At 38.2% G+C, this 20,673-nt stretch overlaps 1 protein-coding gene across 3 annotated transcripts in view; it reads right to left on the reverse strand.

Moving 5' to 3' along the window:
- Positions 1-4,422: 4,422 nt before the first annotated feature.
- The window catches only part of STK3 (serine/threonine kinase 3), a 125,831-nt gene continuing 109,580 nt past the window's right edge, over positions 4,423-20,673 (reverse strand). For 2 of the 3 annotated variants that reach the window (XM_057400530.1, XM_057400529.1), the window contains exon 11: positions 4,423-7,682. In XM_057400530.1, the coding sequence (XP_057256513.1) occupies positions 7,524-7,682 (159 nt within the window). In that variant the 3' untranslated portion in view covers positions 4,423-7,523. Of the gene's footprint in view, positions 7,683-19,441; positions 19,517-20,673 lie in introns of those variants that run through there. The other variant, XM_057400532.1, reaches the window with a different exon arrangement.

Genomic DNA, 20,673 nt, shown 5'->3' on the forward strand with positions numbered 1-20,673 from the left:
GTAGAATATATACAGCCCCAAAGCTACTGTATTTCTGTGAAACCTGAGCAATCGGTGGTGAATGTGCTTCCTTAGCAGGACAGGTTGCTGAAAAAATACAAGCATATAGTCCATCAAGAATTTCTAGCACATACATTACAAACCACTGGACTACAAACCACTTTTGGTTGGTTTAGTTTCTAACAGCACAAGAGAGACTCCTGGAATGCATCAGAGCAGTATTTCAGCTGTATTTATTGAAATACTCAACTAGCACTTACTGCACTGGAGACTTCTGTTCACTTTCAGAGGTAAATCGGATTTGGATTAAGCAATGATGCGTATATAAATCAGTGCAGTGCTGAACATTAAGACAGTTACCCCATTATTTTCTGGATGGTCTCAAGAACTTTACTCGGTAAAGATCAACTAACAGGAAAAACTAAACAAAACCTTTCCTGGATTTTAGGAGACTCAGAAGAAGTTCTTTATTACAAGTACAGAGTTTGATTTGCTTCTGCATTCTTTTAATACAAAACAATTTGAAAAATTCTGGTCTTCTTCCATAGTTTCAGCAGGGAAAATCGGTATATGACAAAAATGCAACATACCTACGGACTGGAATACGGCATGCATTTTAAAAAGAATCTCATGCTTTTGGATATGGTTGCTAAGAAAACTGATAACTCCACTTAATCCTTCTTCAAATAATCTCTGACCTCCATAATCTCTGGACTATGACACCTGTTTTCATGTGCATGAGATCAAAAGGACACCTCTTGCTGTTAAGCCTGTATACCCCATTGTACTGTAATAAAAATGAAATATCAATTGATGCATCACACTACAGGCTTAGTGTCAGATAAATCAAATCAAAAGCTTTTGGTCTCCCTCTTTGATGTATTGGCTGTGAGATTTTCCTTAACCACGCAGGCTTGGAAGCCCAGGAAGAACACAGAGCAGCAGGAAGATCAGAAAAGGGGAACAAGTCGTGTTATAAACATCGATGTGTGCATCAGCCCTTTCAGCAACACCAAGGGAATGAAAGGATGAATTAAGAGGTAGAGGGGGTTGCTTCTGTGTGTGTCTGCACACACCTTTGTACAGTGAGAGAACCATTATACTGGTCAGCTCCGAATACTGGCCCTAAGGGGAGAAACAGGACTTGGAGGGACATGTTTTGCTCTGGGAGTTGGCTAGGGAGAGGTGCTGTAATATAAAATTCCAACTGTTCGCAGGAAGAAGAGTCCAGGTCTTCAGTAAAGAGCACACAATTTAATTAATTTGACAGAGAAAAAATACATCCAGATATACCAGCATGTGGCTGTGTATATTTACAAATTTGATTTCTGAAGTTGTGGCTCCTAAAGAAAAGAACTGTGAAGGTTGCTGGGGTTTGCAGTGCATGAGTAAATAGCATTAACTTCTTCCCCCACTGTCGCGATCAGAAAACCAGTATTGGAGCCCAGGATCACATTAGTTTCATTCCTTCCATCGCTCTCCTGCTGGCTGGCTCCAGGCAGCTCCCTGCTCACTCTCAGTTTATCCCCTCTGAATTTGCTGTGGCCTTCAGAAAGGCCTGTTTGCACTGAACAAGTACAAGCACAAGGCAAGACGCTGGCTGTTTGCCTGCGGCACATGAAAAGTCCCGCTCTCACCATTATGTCTAGCAAGCTAAACCCAGTGCCTACAAGAACAACTTGGGAGACTGAGGGATAGTGTTACTACTCACGAAATGTCCTGGTGTAGAGCAAGGAGTAATCATTAGCTGATGCCATTACACAGACTCTCCCACTGCACTAAATGGTTTTTGTACATCAGTATGAAATTGGACACAAGGAACTTTTTACTTTTCAATGTTTCAATGTAATTTTCACATACCTTGGGGTGGCCATGCCCACATCTGCACCAGGGGCTGTGGCCACGCTGCACTCGAACCAGCAGACAGCTGTGGCCTTCTGCATCAAAAGCCACCTGTCACCATGGTGTGGCCTTGGTGAGAAAGGGAGCTGGCTCCTGCAAGGGCCCCTAGGCCACAGACACTGGTTGAAGCACAGTGCTGTCCCGATGCTGATCAACAGCCTCCAGATTCACACAGCGCCTGTTGAGGGCAAAGAGCTACTCACCACTTTGTGCTGCTTCCTCACACTGCAGGAGCCTTCAGTGCCTCCGCTGCAACAGGGAAGGGAGAGAAGGGTAGGAGGGAAGAGTGGTTCCCACGAGAGCACAGCACTGACACGGCATCCTGAGCATGTGCGCAGCCCATTCAGCACTCATAACACCCAGGGACAGAGCAGGGAAAGCCTCTCCATGCAGAGACAAACATCAGCTGCAGCTGAAACCCTCCATGACCCCAGAAAGGAGTAGGGGAGGAAAAGAGAAACCACCACCCTTTCTTTTGACTGGGATTTTCCCCCATGTTTATTTACTCAGTTATGGTATGTTTCAATTTGTTAAAAATTCATGATTTTAAGCTTCTATCTTTAAAAGTAGTAACTGAATAAGTAAAGCACAAATATAAAAGACAATAAACATGAATGAAAAATCAGTTGTGAAACAGCGACATAGAGCAGTAAGTTACTTGGATGGCTACCTCATTTGCTTTTGTCAGCCACACTTTTTCGCTCCCATCCATAGCTGGCCTCATCAGTGACCTGGAGAGATGCAAGCACTGTCTGTCTGCTTTTTCATTTCTCCCCACAGAAATTGATTTTTAATGATTTGCGTCTTCCTGTTTCTGTGACAAATAAGGCCTAGTGGAACTAACCACAAGTCTATCCTGAGGAATCTGTGAGGCAAACAATGGGAAAAAAGTACCTAGTATCTAACCTGTGTGGGTCTAACAAACACCCCGGAAGAGAAAGAGCTGGTTAGAATCTGAACTTCCTGTATTTTCAAATGAAGGGAAAACAGGACAGCCGAGACTTTACTGAATAGAAAAAGAGAATAAAAGCTGTTGCCAACATTTGCATTTGTGCACAACATTCCAAGAACACTCGGCTCAGGGGTGCCCTCAGAAGTAATGCTCACATTCATCCTTCAGAGCAGGGGGAAAAGCAGCAGCAAAAACACCCGAAGACTTCTCCAAGGCTTTCACTTACAATAGTGTGCCAGACACTGCTCTACCACAGCCTGGTAGAAAAATATCCCAGAACTAGTGTCCCAGAAAACTGCATAGCATGGCCTCAAGTTGCACCAGGGGAGGTTTAAATTGGATAATGGGAAAATTCACGGAAAGGGTTGTCAAGCACCGAAACAAGATTCCCAGGGAAGGGGTTGAGTCACCATCCCCGGAGGTAGTGTAGATGTGGTACTTCGGGATATGGTTCAGTGGTGGACTTTGGCAGTCCTGGGTTAATGGTTGGACTTTATGATCTTAAAGGTCTTTTCCAACCTAAATGATTCTGTGATTACAGAACATCCATCATTGCTTTGGAAATACAGAAATAAATACCACAGTAAACTGGAGCCCTGAATATTTATGAATGCAAAGAAAAAGACTTCCTCACATCATAAGGTCTTTTTAATTAGTTTTATAACTATATATACACTTAAAAAGAAAATGTAACCCTCATCATATCACATTGATAAAACAGTGTGCACACAGAGTGCTTTACAGAAGTTGCACAGTCTACATTCTGCGTGGAAGCACCACTGCCTATTAATGGTGACTTGTGCAGGAATTCACGCATCATGAGCCGTATTTGTATCTGGAAGTTCAACACGCTGGGTGGAGAAGCAGCCTGAGCCACTGGGCACTCTCATCTAAATATACATGGTCAAATACAGTAAATAACTGTAATATCCAGTAATTGTCAGATTAATTCAGATTAGCAGCAGAATTCTGTCACTTCAAGCATACCATGGTTCATTAAGGAGTTTTGCTCATAAGTCTCTTTTACTGAAGTGCCTTTGTGGGCAAATTCTTAAGCAGTAATTTTTAAAATTCAGAAAAGAAATGGGCTATGGAGTAAATTTTGAGACATTAAATGGATTTTCTTCTCCTGGTTAAGCCTATCCATTACCTATTGTACTTCTCATTACACTAGAAAAATCAAAGGAACACCTAAGGCTGCTAATGTCCACTAGTACCTCCAGGTAAAGGGTGTCTATGAACATTTCCAGTGGGTTGGGGTGATGCTCAGCTCCCTCAGGGTTAGGCCTTTAGCAACCTTAGATTGCAGAGTGGCTTCCACAAAATATTGAGGACTTCTGCCCTTAGACCTGCCCCATACTCTTCCATTGAGATACTCAGACTTCTAGAGTTTGCAGCAACATCTTGAGTTGGATAAATCCTTTCCAGAGCTGACTTCAAGTGATGTGGTTATCCGCACTCACAGCTGGGCTCAGTATTATAAGCATGAGAGATGACAATGGAAATGAACATTGATGGTTATTATTTATGTAATTTTGTTTCTGTTAGAATGACCAACAAGACAACTGTTATACATGAAAAATTAGCTTTTATTACAAATGTTTAGTAATAAGTAATGATGTTTCAAAATTTGTTTACTTACTAAATCTAAACATACAAAGTCAGAAGCAAACAAGAAATTGCTTGGTTAAAATCTTACTGAAGGTTAACTTGTCAGTAGTTGTATCAGATTTCCTTGCAAGGCTTGCTTGTAAAATGTCGTATTTATTGTACTGTCGGATTTCCTTTACAGAGATGCTCATCCTCCAGTAGAGATGGGAAGTCAACAACATGGATGACTTGATTCATTTACATAAACAGAAGAAACAAAAATAAGTCATATCTATCTCTCAATATAAAACCTGTTTAAGTTATGCTTGCACATAATTTAGAGCCCAATACACTGGCTTCTGAAGCCAAAGACAGCTCGTACACTGACTTCAGTGTGCACTGTATTAAAAGGGCAACATTACTAACTTCATTTTAACTGGTGAAAGTATTCTTTGGTCACAAATGTCCAATATATCCCAGATTGCAGTATATCAGAAGTTACTTCTCACCCATTTTAAGTACCTTGTTTACACTTCTATTTCATTCCATGGCTCTCAAGAGTTTTCTCCTCCATGTATAATCCACACCTGTGTTTGTGCATTTGCACAAAATCTGAGCTGTTTCTATGCAGACAGATCAGGAGTGAAGAAAGAATATTGTTTATCTTCTGATATCTTTCAGATGTCAGACTGCACCAGCTCTAGTCCAAAACAGCCTTTTAGTGGAATCTCCTAGACACAATTCATATTTAACACACTGCATTACCAAGTTTTCAGAATACATAAAATATGCAAATTGTGATCATTTTATTACATTGCCTATTACTGTAAAGCCACATTTTTAAAAATCAAAGTCTAATTTTTGAGGGAATAGTTTAAGAGAGTAAGGGAAAAGAAAGCTGCTAAAGATGCAAGCAAGAGTGTCTGCACAATGACACTTTGTTTAAAAGGCACACCAAGAAAAGGCAAGCTAGGTTCCTCTCCTGATGGTTTAAATCTGTTTTATACTTTTTCTTTTATATATAGATATGCATATATGTGGGTATGCCTACACAAATACATGTATGCACACACACCTTTGAGTTTTGAGAAAATTCAAGAATTAGAAATTCACTTTAAATAAATAAGAACCATACGGGGGGGGGGGGGTGTGCTGTTATTTTTTGCTGCATTATGAGTATAATCTAATGACACTGTGATATGATTACACCATTTTTTATTTCTCATCATTTCACTGTATAAATGTGAGGCCTAAGACTATCAGGTGCATTTATACTGCCTAAAGCAATTTCTGCTGATCTCCTGTGTTTTTGCTTCTTCGTAAGGGATGGCCCCAGTTCAAACAGTTTGGGCTTGTATGTCAGAGCGTGGCATGCACGCAAACACACAGAATGACAATGGCTACAACGGCTATATGCAGCTCAAACCCATGTACTGGTCCCAGCACGGCTGTAGTACACTGATCTTGTAAAACCTTCTGGTTTCCTTTTGCATCATTTTTATGACATAATGCACCACTTTCAATATCTGCACTGCTCCATCTAAATGGTCCACGTATGATGACGGTAAATGTGAAGAGGTATGAGATGATTACAAACTTCCAGACAACATTTAACAGAAGATGCCCATACAGTAGTCACCATTAAAAGCTTAACAGCTCATGGTTCAAATGTAAAGATCTTTTCAGCTGTAGTATCTAAAGAAGTATGACTATCACAGTAAAGTTATTTACACAGAAGGCAACAAGAGTAAAGTTATCAATACAGAACACAGCAGATTGTTCAGAAAGTGGATCACATTTTCTGCTAAGTCTGAAATATTTCTTGCAATGTTGTAAATTCTACCTACCAGATAACCCACAATATAAACCAGACAGAAGAACTTGCAAAAAGATATTAAGAGCTTGATCCTGAATTTCTGATCCACCAAAATCAATCAGCAGATGACTACAGGAATTTTGAATGTCTAGTGATTGCAGGACAAAACCCTTAGAGGACTGCAAAACATTGCTTCTCTTCAGTACTTATTATATATAAGTATTCAATTCATTTTCTTTGGCTTTTAAATTACTATCCTTTCATATCTATAATATGAAACCAAACTAAACACAAACCAGTAATAACTGCCCTCTCCCCTGAAAACTGCTAAAAAAATTAAATGAATTAAAAAAAAAAACATTTTCAGAAAGTGTAGCTGTTACTTCATTATAAAACTACAGTGCAAAACGGTTTTATACTGGTCAGAATTGCAATAGCAATTGGAAATTTACACTGAAGGAGTGACTGCAAGTATCGATTCTCCTAAAGAAGAGAAAAATCAAAACTGATTAGGCACTTGTTTTCTTGTTTAATGAAGGATCATTCAGTGTGCGTAAAAATGACAGAAATACTGTCTAAAAGAATGCTCTGTAGCGTAACAACTGGATTGATCAACTACAGCCACAATCCCTGGTTCACGAGAGCAGAAAAACATGTGCCTATTACTCATGTTATGCATATATCCTACTGATATGAATGGGCTGGATACATGTTCAAGTGCTGTCCTGAATTGGGAAGCCTGCTGAAATTGGACTTTCTTAAAAGATTGGTGAGCCTTTCAATTATACCACAATACTAGTTTTATCTAATCTGGTTCTGCTCTCCACAATATTATCCTAATACTTCCTAACAAAAAAAGAAAACAGGCATAAAATAAATAGGATAACCAAAGATTATGTAATAAATATGCTACCAAGTGGGAGGAAAATCCATTGCAACATAAGGCTCTGTAGTGTTGCACAATTAAGAAATCGCTCCAGGTGCTCCAAAACACAACCCCAAAGTACAACACTGAGTTACCACTGTACACTTGAAAAGGATTAAGACGTAACAGATTAAACTTCTATTCCATTAAAGATTGAAAATACACACAAGTGTTAAAGTTTCTCTGCAGAACACCATATGTATGCTCTTTCACTGCTCCCATTGTAATTGAAGGAAAATTCAAAAGATTGGGTCTTGAAAACTCTAATAATCAAATTCCTTCAGACTTACAAAGTGTCCGCACTGACTAATAGTATTATCTCTGCACGTATAGCAAACTCAGAAATTTTGTTGTCTCCGTTTCTTTGCATCCATTGCATCTAGGATAGGTTGTCTCTTTGCAGTGTACCTCTGGCGAAGCTCTTCAATTTCTCGTTCCATCATAGGGTCCAAAGCCTTTAATCGCATCTGTAATTCTTCTAAACTCAGGTTCTTTAACTGTAAAACAATCAACAAAACAAAACAAAAAACCCAAAAAGATTAAAACCTGTTTTAAGCAAAAATGAAAACCCCTACCTTTCATGATTCCTTAATTTACAGTTGCACTGTTTTTACACACTTTGAGTATATGTATACACATATAACTGTTTATATAACCAAAAGCCTAAGAATGCCCCACAGTAAATAATTTAACAGCACATGAAAACACAAACAGAGTATATTTAATATACATGATAAAAAAACACTTTGCAAACCTTGTAAATAGATTGCAAATAAATAGAGGGTTGGATCTGAACTCATTCGGCTGAAAAAAGCATGCCACAGTATACACAATTACAGTCATGTATATAACTTACATTGCTTAATGAAATACTTCTTACTGAACTGCAGTATCTTACAGAAGCCTGAAAAAATCAGACAGCTGCTGCAATAGTCCGAGAGGTATTTAGAGGCACTTTCTGCTATGAAGGCACCTGTCTTCCTCAACAGATTGCTGCCAGAACTAGTCAAAGCAAATTGCTAACAGAGTGTTTCAACAATACATGAAATAATCTCCTAAATTCACAGGAAGGGGAGCGAGTTAGCTTTGACCAAGCTCTCCTTTCTAAAAATATTTTCTCACAATGTTAAACAGTTCATTACATTTCATCCATTAAAAGCAAAGGGTCATTTAACAAATCATTATGTTGGGTTTGATGGATGATGCAAATAAAGGCTGGAGTCCTGCCAGGTACTCGGGCACATTAGGCACTACTGCCCCAGCTGCTTGCAGGGAAGGATCCACATTTTAAGTATGTTCCTTTAGCTGGCCTAGGTACTTTTCCCCTGATGAAGTCCAGTGCCTCTCTGTGTTTCTCTCGTCAGAATTGCCTATGTGTGAGCGTGAAAAAAAAAAATCAACAATTTTCCAATAGCACAAATAATTTCATTTTAGGAAAGGGATAATCTATATTTTGTTTGCAAATATTCTGTCATCACAAACAAGCACAACCACCTAACTCGGGGGGGGAATGGAAAACATTTCCTGAATCAACCTACTAATGAGTCAATACTTCGTTCATGAATCTAGGGCAGTCTTCCATCAACACAGTCTGATCTGTTCTCCCTGAGGAATGAAATACTAGTTTTGATCTTTATTTTTGTCAGCATCTGAGGCATATAAATTAGCAACACATACTGCTACATACAAACCCAGCATTACGACTTCTACTAATAGGCTACATTGCACATAGAATCATAGAATAGTTTGGGTTGGAAGGGACCTTAAGATCATCTAGTTCCAACCCCCCCTGCCATGGACATAGTGAACAAATAACCTAAAGTCATAATAAGGAGGGAGTGGAGATAAGAAAGTTGTAGAAGAGCATATGGAGGAAAACGCACGTTTTCATGCAATGTCATTTTAACCGTAAGATTTGCAATGAAGATGAGAATTATAATCCAGATGTCAAAATAACTTCCAGGACCAAAGATCCTCAGACCTGTATAAGCCTCAGAGACCTCAGATGTGCTCAGTAGCTCATCAAACTCTGTCTCAAATGACACCTTTCATTTTTTAGGAGGGAAAGAGCTGCCTCCCAAGGAATTAAATAAATATAACCTAGTATTTCTTCCATTTGATAAATGCAAGAAAGGATGGAGGAAAGGAATCATAATGCCTCAGTCACCAAGACTTTTACAGAAAAACACCTTTTCATTTTCAGAGAAAGGATTAAAAAACTCCACCACTCCCTTTCACTTTTGGCCCACTGGTAAATAAAACTGGCACGTGACTCATTTTTCAGTGAAGATACTCTTTTAGAGAAGTGGTTTAGAGAAGTGTTGGAAAGATTTGCTTTATAATAAGCAAGAATTACACTGCTGATTCTCCTGTTTAACTGATCCCAACACAGCACAGATAACCAATAAACACCTATTTTTTTAGCACATGACAGGAAACATATTTGGGACTCCACAGACCCGCGAACAGTCTAAGAAAGGCACTGTGAATAATCTCATGTGCAAGTATTTTGTGAGAACTGTCACTGACAAAGTGTCCTACCCACTCTGGGCCAGCGTGGGCAGCCATTTATTCCCTCTCGGTCACCACTGTAGACATCAGGCTTAAACTGCACAGAATAGACTCCAACTGATGCAATCACATAATTATCCTGCACTGAAAACCACTTTCTTAATAGATTGTCAGAGAAGAATGTGATGGGTGAGTTATTATTTAAATTTCAATCAAGAAACAGAGCCAGCAAACAGAATTAAATATTCTTTAAAGATCACAGACAGCTGGGGTGGAAATCAGAATATAAAGGGAAGGAATTTTTAAATCGAGATAATAAGAATCTTCCAGAATGATCTCAGCCACATCACCCAGGGAACCCAGGGTGCCACAGCACTCATCTGCATGAACGGCTGATGCTCAGGACATTCAAAAGAAGAGGATGACAGAAAACGGGGACATTAAGAAACTGAAAACAGAGTTATGAAGGTCTCCTCTATCCAATATCAGATGCAAAAACCATTTAATCAGCCACAGCTGAATCTAGATGTGAGTGTCCCTGCACATGTGTCTCCTTGAGAAATTTAAAAATACTTCTTGATTTCCGTCTGTGCTGTAGATAATAACTTGTTAACTCTAAAAGCCTGCAAAAGTCCTAACACTGAATGCAACGGCAAATGTACCAAATGAGATATGCAGAAAAAACTCAAGATACTTATTCCTGTGTAATTTATTCCCCTGCATGTAAATATTTTGATTCAAATTCTTAAAGCGATACAGCTCAGCACTCATTTACTTATCACTTGCAATTTTAACTGCCATAAATAATTTCCCATGTACTTTGTTGCTGTAACTACTAGGGCTACCGGTGTTAATGGGAAGGGAGTGGAGAACATTCAGCGTGCAAGCTACAGGAATTCAAAAAGACTTTAAATTACATTTTGATAGCTTTTTAAAAGCTGTAAACTGTAGCAATTCAGTAATCAGGGCACTGTAAAGATCGTTCAATTTCTGCCACTCCAAACAATGGAATCAGTCCTGTCCTTTTGGAGATCAAACACCCACAACCACACAACAGATGGCCATTAGGGTAAAAGTGGGCCACCTCCAAGACAGGTCTTCAGTGAATGGAATTTCTGATAAAAGTGTACCTGGTGTAACCTATCTTGAACTTTTACCAGCGGGACACCAATCATCTACCTCCTCCTGGCTCATTTTTCAAATTAGTCATAATAGGGTTAAAGACTTTTCCAAGAAAGACTACAAGTAGAAGTTAAAAAGCAGCTGAACAGATTAAGAACCGTTAGCAAGGTTTTCTTAATGTGACCATCCTCATTAAGCTGGGATACAGTAAAAAAAACAGAAGTTAGGGCAACTCTGAGCATGAAGTGATCCGTTTGTGTTCAGGGCACAGGTCAGAGCTACGAGTGCTCCAGAGAGAGGTGTACTCCCCTTGTGTGAAGGTGGCAGGAACCGCTAACCGCTCTGGTTTTAAGAAGCGGTAACTCAGTTTTGTAGCTGAAGGAAAAAATAACCCAGTATTGTCATGCAAGGCTGGCTGAATGCAGTGCAGTTTAGCATTTCATCAGAAGAGTATTTCCTATGCAGAAAACATTCTTATTTTGGTCAATACTGGTTTCAAGTCAATTGCTTTCTTTACATGTCTTCAAACAGTGACACAGAAGGAATTCTACTGATGTAATCATCTCCCAGAACCAAACTTCAGCAAGGGAACTGCGACACTTTTTACTTTTTTGGTCTCCGAGTCTAACTTCTTGCACCCCAGATGGACCAGATTCATTTGGAACAGTAATTTCAGCAAACCAAAGAATAACTACTTGCAGTCAATACTACTTCTGCCTGCAGGAGGACCCACATCGTACCCTTCATATTTAGTTCACAACCCTGGTCAAATCACACTGACAAAAATTCAGATCAAAATGGGCACTTGAAAAATATATATGTGTCCCTGTCTACAGACCTGAGTTCTGTAGCAATAAGCTGAAAAGGACATAAAATACAACCAAAAATGGACTCTCAAAAGCCATCAAGTCAAAGGGTGCAATTCAAATCCTGACTACTGGCTTTCACTTGTGTCCAGCACAGGAGTCAGGAGGAAGGACATGCATCCGAGATACTCGGTGGTGCTTCTGGTCCATGGATTTAGGTGAAGTGATCTGTAAAAGAGTCTGGAAGTCATTAGCCACACTTGGCCAGCACCTATCTGTAGTTATCCAAACTTTTCAGGGGGCGAAAGCCAAAGTTTTGGTGGATGTAGCACACTATAATCTTAATCCACCCTTGACAGCTAACAGAGGTAAATAAAAGCTCTAGACCCATGATGTTTTCAATACGATAAAATTAGGTTTCATTAGTAATTCCATAATGCATGAGTTACCATTGCAAACCTCCAGTCTATCAAACTAAATTATGGAACACTGCCATTAAGCTGGTGCAATGAAAACAAGCAAATACAGTTTCAGGGTTTAGGTTGTTAAGAAAATAGATATTCAATCAAAAAATAATGTGTATCAAGTTTGTTGTGTTTACTTGAAAAAACAAATTCTTCCTAGCAACTGCTTAAATGAATCTTACAGATGCAACATGCCTTATTAAAGGCCTTTGATTAAAAAAATATGGATTGTTAATACTGTATTCTGAGTCATCTATTTTCCCATCTGCTAGTAATTCCTACAATATGAACTATCAACAGAATGGCTAACAACAGTAATTGCAACAATGGCAATTGCAAAGTGGGTTGCCTATAGCACTTTCTAAGATTCAACCAGTGCATGCCTTGGATGTTTTGTGTTGTTAGTGGCCTCAGGTAAGAGAAACGTTTTCTATCCAGCTGCTCCTTTCCCTCTGCTAAGCAGAGTTTCTTTTTTCTAATGGAATAAGCTCCAACGATGACTTCAAATTCTGACCAGTATAAGAAACTAGACTTGAGTCAGGATCCAAAAGGTACAAGGTGGGCCTTTCTAACCAATTTTTTCATCTATGAATTTACATCCCCAAATCTGTGAATCTCACTTATGTAGTAGCTGTCTCAGGCTTGCGTGCACGGAAATACTCCGCAGTTACTGTCATCTGTTCATCTGCTCCCATGCAGCAACAGGGGGAGAACTGCTCTATGTTTATACAGCAAATCACACTGACCTCATACAAACAGTGTCAGGCTATGAGCTGCCTCAGACACCCACCCTCAGACACATCCGAGCTCTGACTTGCTACCATACCCACACCCCTGCTGTCACTACAATCACTCACAATAAAAAAAATTTGGTTGGGGGGATAGAGCCAGATCATTTATTTCAGGACATTTCCCTGTTGCAAAACACAAAACACGGACATGTACAAATACAAGAAGGACCTAACTTACTATCATTATTTTTGAACAATTTATGTAAGAAAAGGACCAACATCCTAACTTTCAAAAGCCAAAGTTCATTCCACAGAACTACAGTTTAAACATTTTGGGGGGCAAAATAAGCACATAGCACTAAGAGAAAAATATAGACAGACAACTTCATGTAATTTTAAGAAGTCTTTTAGGGATAAAATTGCATATAAGCATCCCATTATTCCTATTTTCGCTAGCAGAATTATTTCTGCTCAGACATTAAAACTACATCATTTTAACAACGCAAAGCTAGATCCTAGTCACTATCATCAATGTTTTTCAGCTCTAGAGGGCTTTTCTTAGCTTCATAAAAAGTCACACTTCAATAGCAAACCACTAAGGGGAAGGAAAAAAAGAAAGTAGAAACAAACCAGTTTTCAGTAGCCTTAGTGCGCATTACCATTTACATACGCTTGTTGAATACGGCCCAGGGCTCTGCATTGAGTAAGCTGAGTACTCCCAATCCTAAAATTCAAAAATCATGAGCTGGGTCCTTCACCTTCATTAAATTACCCTTATAAAACAGATTCCAAAAGGGTTTTAGGAGGAGGGAGGTGTCTTTTTATTTCCCTTTTCATTTCTGAAGTCACAAGGAGGCACCCAGAATATAAACATTTCTGCGATTAAAAAGGCTAAAAAAGTTCAGGGGGGAGGGGAAAAAAATACCTAGTAGCCAAAAACTTTAACGAGCAATCCTGACTACAGGAACTGAAGTCTAAGGAAAAGCGCAGATCATTGTGAAACACGGTAGAAAAGCAACAGTGCTGTGAGATGTTGCAGTTTTACCCAGCCTGACAACACCAGTCACAGCGTTTATTAATGCTTTATTAAATCCTAAGCAGTTCAAATATCTTTTTCATTGGTTTTTTATCAAGTGATGTTCATGTAGTTGTGAGGTGTATAATTGTCACGAAAACAAACAACTTAGAAGAATCTGAACACGGGGAAATAAACAGCAAGCAATATATCTCAAAAACGTGGCAGCTAGTAAACATCCATTAGTAATCACCCCTGAGATCAAAACTTTAGTATCTGATAGAGAGTAAGTTTAATTAATTTTAAAAGTGTACAGAAAGAAAAAATCCTACTACTCCCTTTTTCCAATGTAATTTACAGAGCCTCCTGCTACGTTACATGCTTACAATTGAGTCTACTGAAGCACGACATTCAATTTGCTATCACCTTCTCTGCAGAATTGCATCATCCATTCACAGACATTTTTAAAAATTACTTTTTGAGTATCACAGGCAAAAATTCACAGTTTCAAATGCCTCAGAGAGGATCTTGGTGGGTTTTTATATACTACGTTTTTTCTATACCAGACATCTCAAGCTTAACGGCACAGTGAGCCCTGAAAATACTATAAATGTTTACTAGAGCTCCTGACAGAGTAAATAATCTCAAGTCTAGGAAAAACACTCCATCTGGATACTCACCATGCTATTTAAACTTGATTGCAAACACAACCACACAGTGCTGATAGCAAAGCTGATAGCATACCTGCCCTAAAAATACACAAGATTTATACCTAGCCCTACCTGCTTTTGGAGAAAAAAAAAAAAAACAAAAAACACAAATGCAACAACCAAACAAAACATGGGAAGAAAAAAACCAACCAAACCAAAAAAAAAAACCAAAACCTTTCAGGTATTACTAAATAACAATATAAAAGGAATTTTCTAGCTACAGCTCTTAATGTACTAAGTAGAATCAAAAAGTCAGCATTTTATCTCTATTCATCTGTAGCTCTCCAGAGCAAGTGCTTTTAGTTGTGCTTCCTAACGGGCTCAGTTATCAACATTACAGTGCCCTTGAGTTTACCTATCACATTTCAGCAAACTGAAGTTATCATTCAGCTATATAAACCCAAATGTCACCTTCATATTCAAAAGCTTTCTCAAGTTAAGGCTCTGCCTCCTTGACATCTGATTTTCCTATGAGAGGACCACTTTAAAAATGTTCAGAAAATAGCAGTTATTACATTTTTGTGAAATTCTAGTAACCTACACTTAAATACAAGCTGCACTGAGAACAAATATATAAATTGTTTGGGATGAGAGCCATTTTAAAAAGCAGACCCACTTAGTTAAGACCCCAAACATCCTAAAGATAAAACAAAAAATATGTTCCTAGTTTTGTTAAAGTATTTTGTAAATGCAAATCTCTATGCAATTTTGCATTTGAAAAGACGTAACATGAAATAAAAGACCTGCGGTTAAAAATAAAGCTGTATTAACATCTTCAAATTCCTGAAGTACATAATGATATCATTTAAAGCTATTTTTCTCCGCTAGTTCAGCTCAGATTATTTCAGAAAGAAAAACAGAAACTCCCTAAATAATGAGTTACGACACAGCAAGATACATACATGAACAGAGATAATCTTGAAGTTAAAACCAGACTCACAAGAGTGTTTAACCTGAAGAGCAGTAGAAGGGACTAGAAGAATTTTAAACCTCAAACTTCAGTGCCCCAGTGAGGTACAATACAAGTGGATCTCAGGTTTCTCAGAAGTACAACACGTAGGTACTCAAAACTAAAACAAGAATGGATAGAGCAAAACTAAATTTTCCTAACAGGAAAAGTCTGTTGGAGGAGGGACGCACCCCCCCAACCCAAAACACACACGCAAATTTGTATCTTGTTTGCTGGGAAACCCTGACTTAGTTATATTCTTTATAAGGATGAAAATTCACGTCTGTTTAAATTCAGAAAGGATCTAGGAAAATAACACATCATCTTTAATAAATGGAAAAATGATAGGCATTCTGTTTCCTGGGGTTTATTTCATGCAGAATGCATTCTCGTAGTCACGTACAAGAGAGGATGGGTTTCAGCCACTTTGGGTACAAAATAGACAGGAAAAATCCTATACCCCTGACAGGGCACTTCACAGGCAACAAATGCCAGATTTCTTAATCCTGGCAGAAAGAAGAAAATAGAACAAAGGCAGCAAAAACACAGTAAAACTGAGATATCAGCTGAAAGAGGCCTGCCAGACATCAGAAAGAGCAGAATCTGAATGCAGCAACTGAACAAAGCTAGGGCTAAGCAGAGAGATGCTAGCTGTCAGATGCAGCAGCGAGAACAAGATCCCTGCCTCAGGAAAGCCATGAGGGTCATGGCCTTTAGAGAGAATGACAGCCAAGCCTATCTGAGCTTAAGCACCGACACACAGGTGGTGGATGCTGCACAGTCACAGTGATCAGGGAGGGAAGACACGCACCCCCAGGCTGAGGCTACCATCATCTTTGCTAGACAGCACGTTTCATTTTCTGCACAGCTTCAAAAATTTAACCAGAAGCACTGCTGGCTTTTAAACAGTATGTCTCAATCTGTAGTTCCTAAAGTTTTTGTTATTCCTTCCTCACTCATTTTCTGGAAATCTCTCTCCTCTCCTGCCAAACAGCTTGACTACCTATTTAGTTTGATGTGGTTTGCAGTTTTCCTGAACACTGAAAAAACTCAGCTTGCTGAAAGATTTAGGCTCCCAACAACAGCAGCACGGCCCTCTCTGTCCCCAGAAAGCAGAAGGGAACTGTTCTACGTCGCATTCAGCAGCTCACCAACGCAGGGGCTGGAGATTTCGTTTGCCTATGGCAGCTTTGATGTTATGAAAACTGGTTTAAATTGTTTAGGAAACATTTTTATTGTGCTCAAGAACGGAGCAGATTTTAGAAAAATCTCTTTACACCTTAAGCAATAGTTTATTAACTCTTCCTAATGCTGCCTTCTATTGAAGTCTTAACTACAAATCGTAACATATACTGCAGTTTGAGCCTATTCATTAAAGTGAATTTCATTTTTCTTTTGCAAAAAATGCATCAGCTCCACATTTGTGAAACAGAGCTTAGCAAACACAGACTAACAAATAATTTTTAATAAACTTGATTAAATCCACCTTATAATGCTGTTAATCTAGAATATCTTGCTTCTAATCAAGACTAAATTCGATCTAAAATAAGTGAACAAATACAGAAATTGACAATCTACCACTTAGCTAGCAGCTTTTAAATATACAGTGTCTTTTCCTTAACAGACATATAGTAGGCAACTCTCATTACAAGTAATACAGTAAGAAAATCCTGAAAATACAGAACAAGATAATAATTGATAATAATTCATGTCAGAACACATTAATCAAGAAGCCCATGCACCAGCATACAACTAAGCAATATTAAGTTAAAAAAATCCAGACCACACATTTTAATGAACAAGAAATCCAGGTTATCTCAATACTGAACAATGTACTTAACCATAATAATCTCATTCTATTATCTAAAATACAATCCACCCTGTGAAGTGTGATGCTCACACTGTATTAGTTTAGAAACTCTATTTATATTCATTGAACAAAAGTCAGTGATTCAGTGGAATATTCACTGAGTTCAGAACTTCCAAAATCATTTCCCAAAGAAATATTTGATTATCAAATATTTTGCCTGACTCAAACGTTAATGTGGATCAAGCCAAAAATTAGCACATTTCTTTATTACCTTCACAGTATCTACAGCATTTGATCTATTTGCTTTGCCACAGAGTACAGAACAACACTAGTTTTTATGTTTTGTTGTTCTAGGGGTTTTAATTATTATAATCTGCAGATATAGTTGTGATTTATTACGCAATGCAAACAGGTACTGTGCAAGCTTTTACGCCAACACTACTCACTAAGCCCAGTCCCAATTTACAATGCTCACTATTCTACTTCTGCATCTCTGGAGTAACTTATGTCAATTACATAGCCCACAACTAAGGAACGGCACAAGCTCTGCAAACCCTTACAATGTGACTCAAGTCTCAGTAGAATCTGTCTGGCCTTTCTGCTCGGTTTATCAATCAATCTCGAGTAATTATATAGGTTTCAATTATGTTTCCGTTTTCTAAACTTAAAATCTGTAAGGAAAATAATTATAAAATCTTACTTATTGTGTAGTACATCAACAATGAATATGCTACACATACTGCACTTGAACATCTGTAATGCTCAAGTGTCTTTAACTTTCAGATCTAAATCCCTCTCCAGAAAAACACTGTTGGGAATTTAATCTAGGTTTTAAAATTGATTTAGTATTCATGATGTGGAAACTGAAGTAGAACCAAGGGCCTCATCTATATTACTTCCAACCTCAACTACCAGGGCAGGAAATAATGAGAGTTCCCATCAAGCTCCAACTCATGCCAAACAGTCCATCCAGCACATTCCTAGACTATATAAAAGGATAAGAAAAATATCAGCCAGACAAATGCATTCCTTAAATGCAAGGTGTCAGTACTCAAACAAAATCTGTGTTCAATGCAGTCAAGTGCTATACAGCTCACAGGCTCATCTTTAAATAAAATCATGTGTTTCACAACTGCACTTTCAGAAATAATTAAAAGCCAAAGAAAATTTGATTTCAATTTACAGTGCCTTATAAAAGCAGTTCAATTGCTCTGACCATCTTCAGAGTAGTGCTTTTCCAAAATAAAGATGAAAATATAAACACTGAGGTTATTAAATACTCCAGCAATTTACTTAAAATACATCACTGGGGTTTCTGTTTACAGAACATCTATTCCTCACTGTGAATGATGTCCTGCATTCAAAGACAGAACACTGAAGAGAGACAAAGTACAAACTAATGGCACTGGTCACATATTAATTCTTCAGAGTTGATAAGAATAGAGAGGGTGGGAACAACTCCCTCATCACCAACAGATCTGATGAATATGCATAAGCAGAAATAAATGCAGGGAAACTTAGGTTAACACAAGTTTAGTGTCAAAAAGACTGCATATCTGTCCTGGACTTTCTATATGAAATATGAACTTAGCCATGCACACTGATTGCTTCTTGATCCAGTTATTACACATATCTGGGTATGGGCATTAGGATTTACTGTTGAAGAAAAACTACTCTCAGAAAGATATATAAATATATAGCATATGTTCTTGTATCGATGCTAATGAAATTCACCTTATGTGGCAGAAGGACGCGGGGGGGAAGAATCGTATCTTTCCGAAGTCTACATCCTGTCACTAGCAGAAAATGGCACCAAATCAGGCAGTTGAAAACCTGGTATTAACATACAGCAGCAAATTCTAAGAACCTCAGAAATGTATTAATTTAAAGAGTCCCCAGCACCAAACTTGTCTCCCCTTTCCACCCAAAAGAAGGACATATTTTCACTTGGAAACTCAACTGGTGACAGAGAAGTGGCTTTCGGCTTTAAGCCATCATCTTCTGAAAAAGCTGTTACAGTTTTTAATACAAGCTGCCTTGTTGAACTACCACACATATTCAGCAGCGGACCAACTAGCCAATTCTTTTCTCCCAGAAGAAACAAACTGCCAGCTCAGGTTTGGATAGGCAGAAAATTATACCTCTTTTTCTGCTTACTGTCTCTGAGACTTGCACCACTGCTGATACAGCTGGAGACCTTGCATTCTTATGGTCTGAAATCAGAGTGTAACCAAAGACTAGATGTCTTAGCATCCCATCATCAGAGAAATTACACTAATAATTTAAGAATACTATAGACATGAAAAAGGCAATGTTCTGTTGCTTTGCTTTCTTTTTGAGAGCACTGAAAAGGTAAGGTTTTCATTATAATATTCCTACTTAATCTCACAAACACACATATGTGCACACAGCTGAAATTACAAATACTGTTGTAAGTTAGGAGAATTCACAATGCTGTAAAATCATATTAGAGGAAAAAAAAATAATTTTAGTAGGTTATTTTGTTACAGTGGATGTCAAATTCACCAAAGGCTCTATTAAAAGGCACAATGAATGCAAGTTATGACTTCAAAATATTTTAAAATCCCAAATATATGAAGAGGTACTTTAGTAACATAAGCACGTTGTGTTCACCAACTAAAAATGTGGACCTGATCCATCAGTTCATTTTTTAAAATAAGTCATTTTGATCACTTCCATTTTCTTCACTGACTTTGAGTTTAAACAGTCATTCCAGGGGTATTGTCTTCTTGCAGTTCTTACCCATTTCAATCTCAAATCACACCCCTCTTTCCTCCACCAGAATCTCCTCTTGCTTTAAAGAGGACCTTAGAGAAATAAATCATTCTGTTTGTACTTATGCCATCTGATGGTCTGCACTGCACAGGGAACCCTAGTAATTACGAACTAAATGCCTACTAACCTGGTTGATGATGATGTTGCTAGAATGCCAGTCACATTTACCACATCCTGGCATTAGAATAACAATAGCAAAGAAGTCGTTTCAGTAACTTAATAATTTCTCCTACTTCCACAAATGCATTCTATTTATACTCTCCCAAATAGCATCACAGTGCATAATACCTTGCCTAGAAGCAGCAACACTGCAAAACTACGATGTAATTTAATTGTATTAATCTGCGTAACTATGCTGAAAATATTTCACCTCTTGCTCAGCAATATGCAAAATTTTGAAAGAAATGTTGCTTGAAAACAAATTAGCTATTTATTGTTGCTATAACAACCATAGAAAATCGTGTAAGAAAATAGGGAGCAATGAAGGATGAAACGCCATAGAAACCGATAAGAATAGAATAAGTTGTGTCAGCACTAGCCTTAAGGAAAATTCCAAGCACAAACAAGTTCACGG

The sequence above is a fragment of the Pezoporus wallicus genome, unplaced genomic scaffold (genome assembly GCF_028554395.1).
Source record: "Pezoporus wallicus isolate ANWC-B61680 ecotype Strahan unplaced genomic scaffold, APGP_CSIRO_Pwel_v1 contig_7985, whole genome shotgun sequence".
NCBI classification, from domain to species: domain Eukaryota; kingdom Metazoa; phylum Chordata; class Aves; order Psittaciformes; family Psittacidae; genus Pezoporus; species Pezoporus wallicus.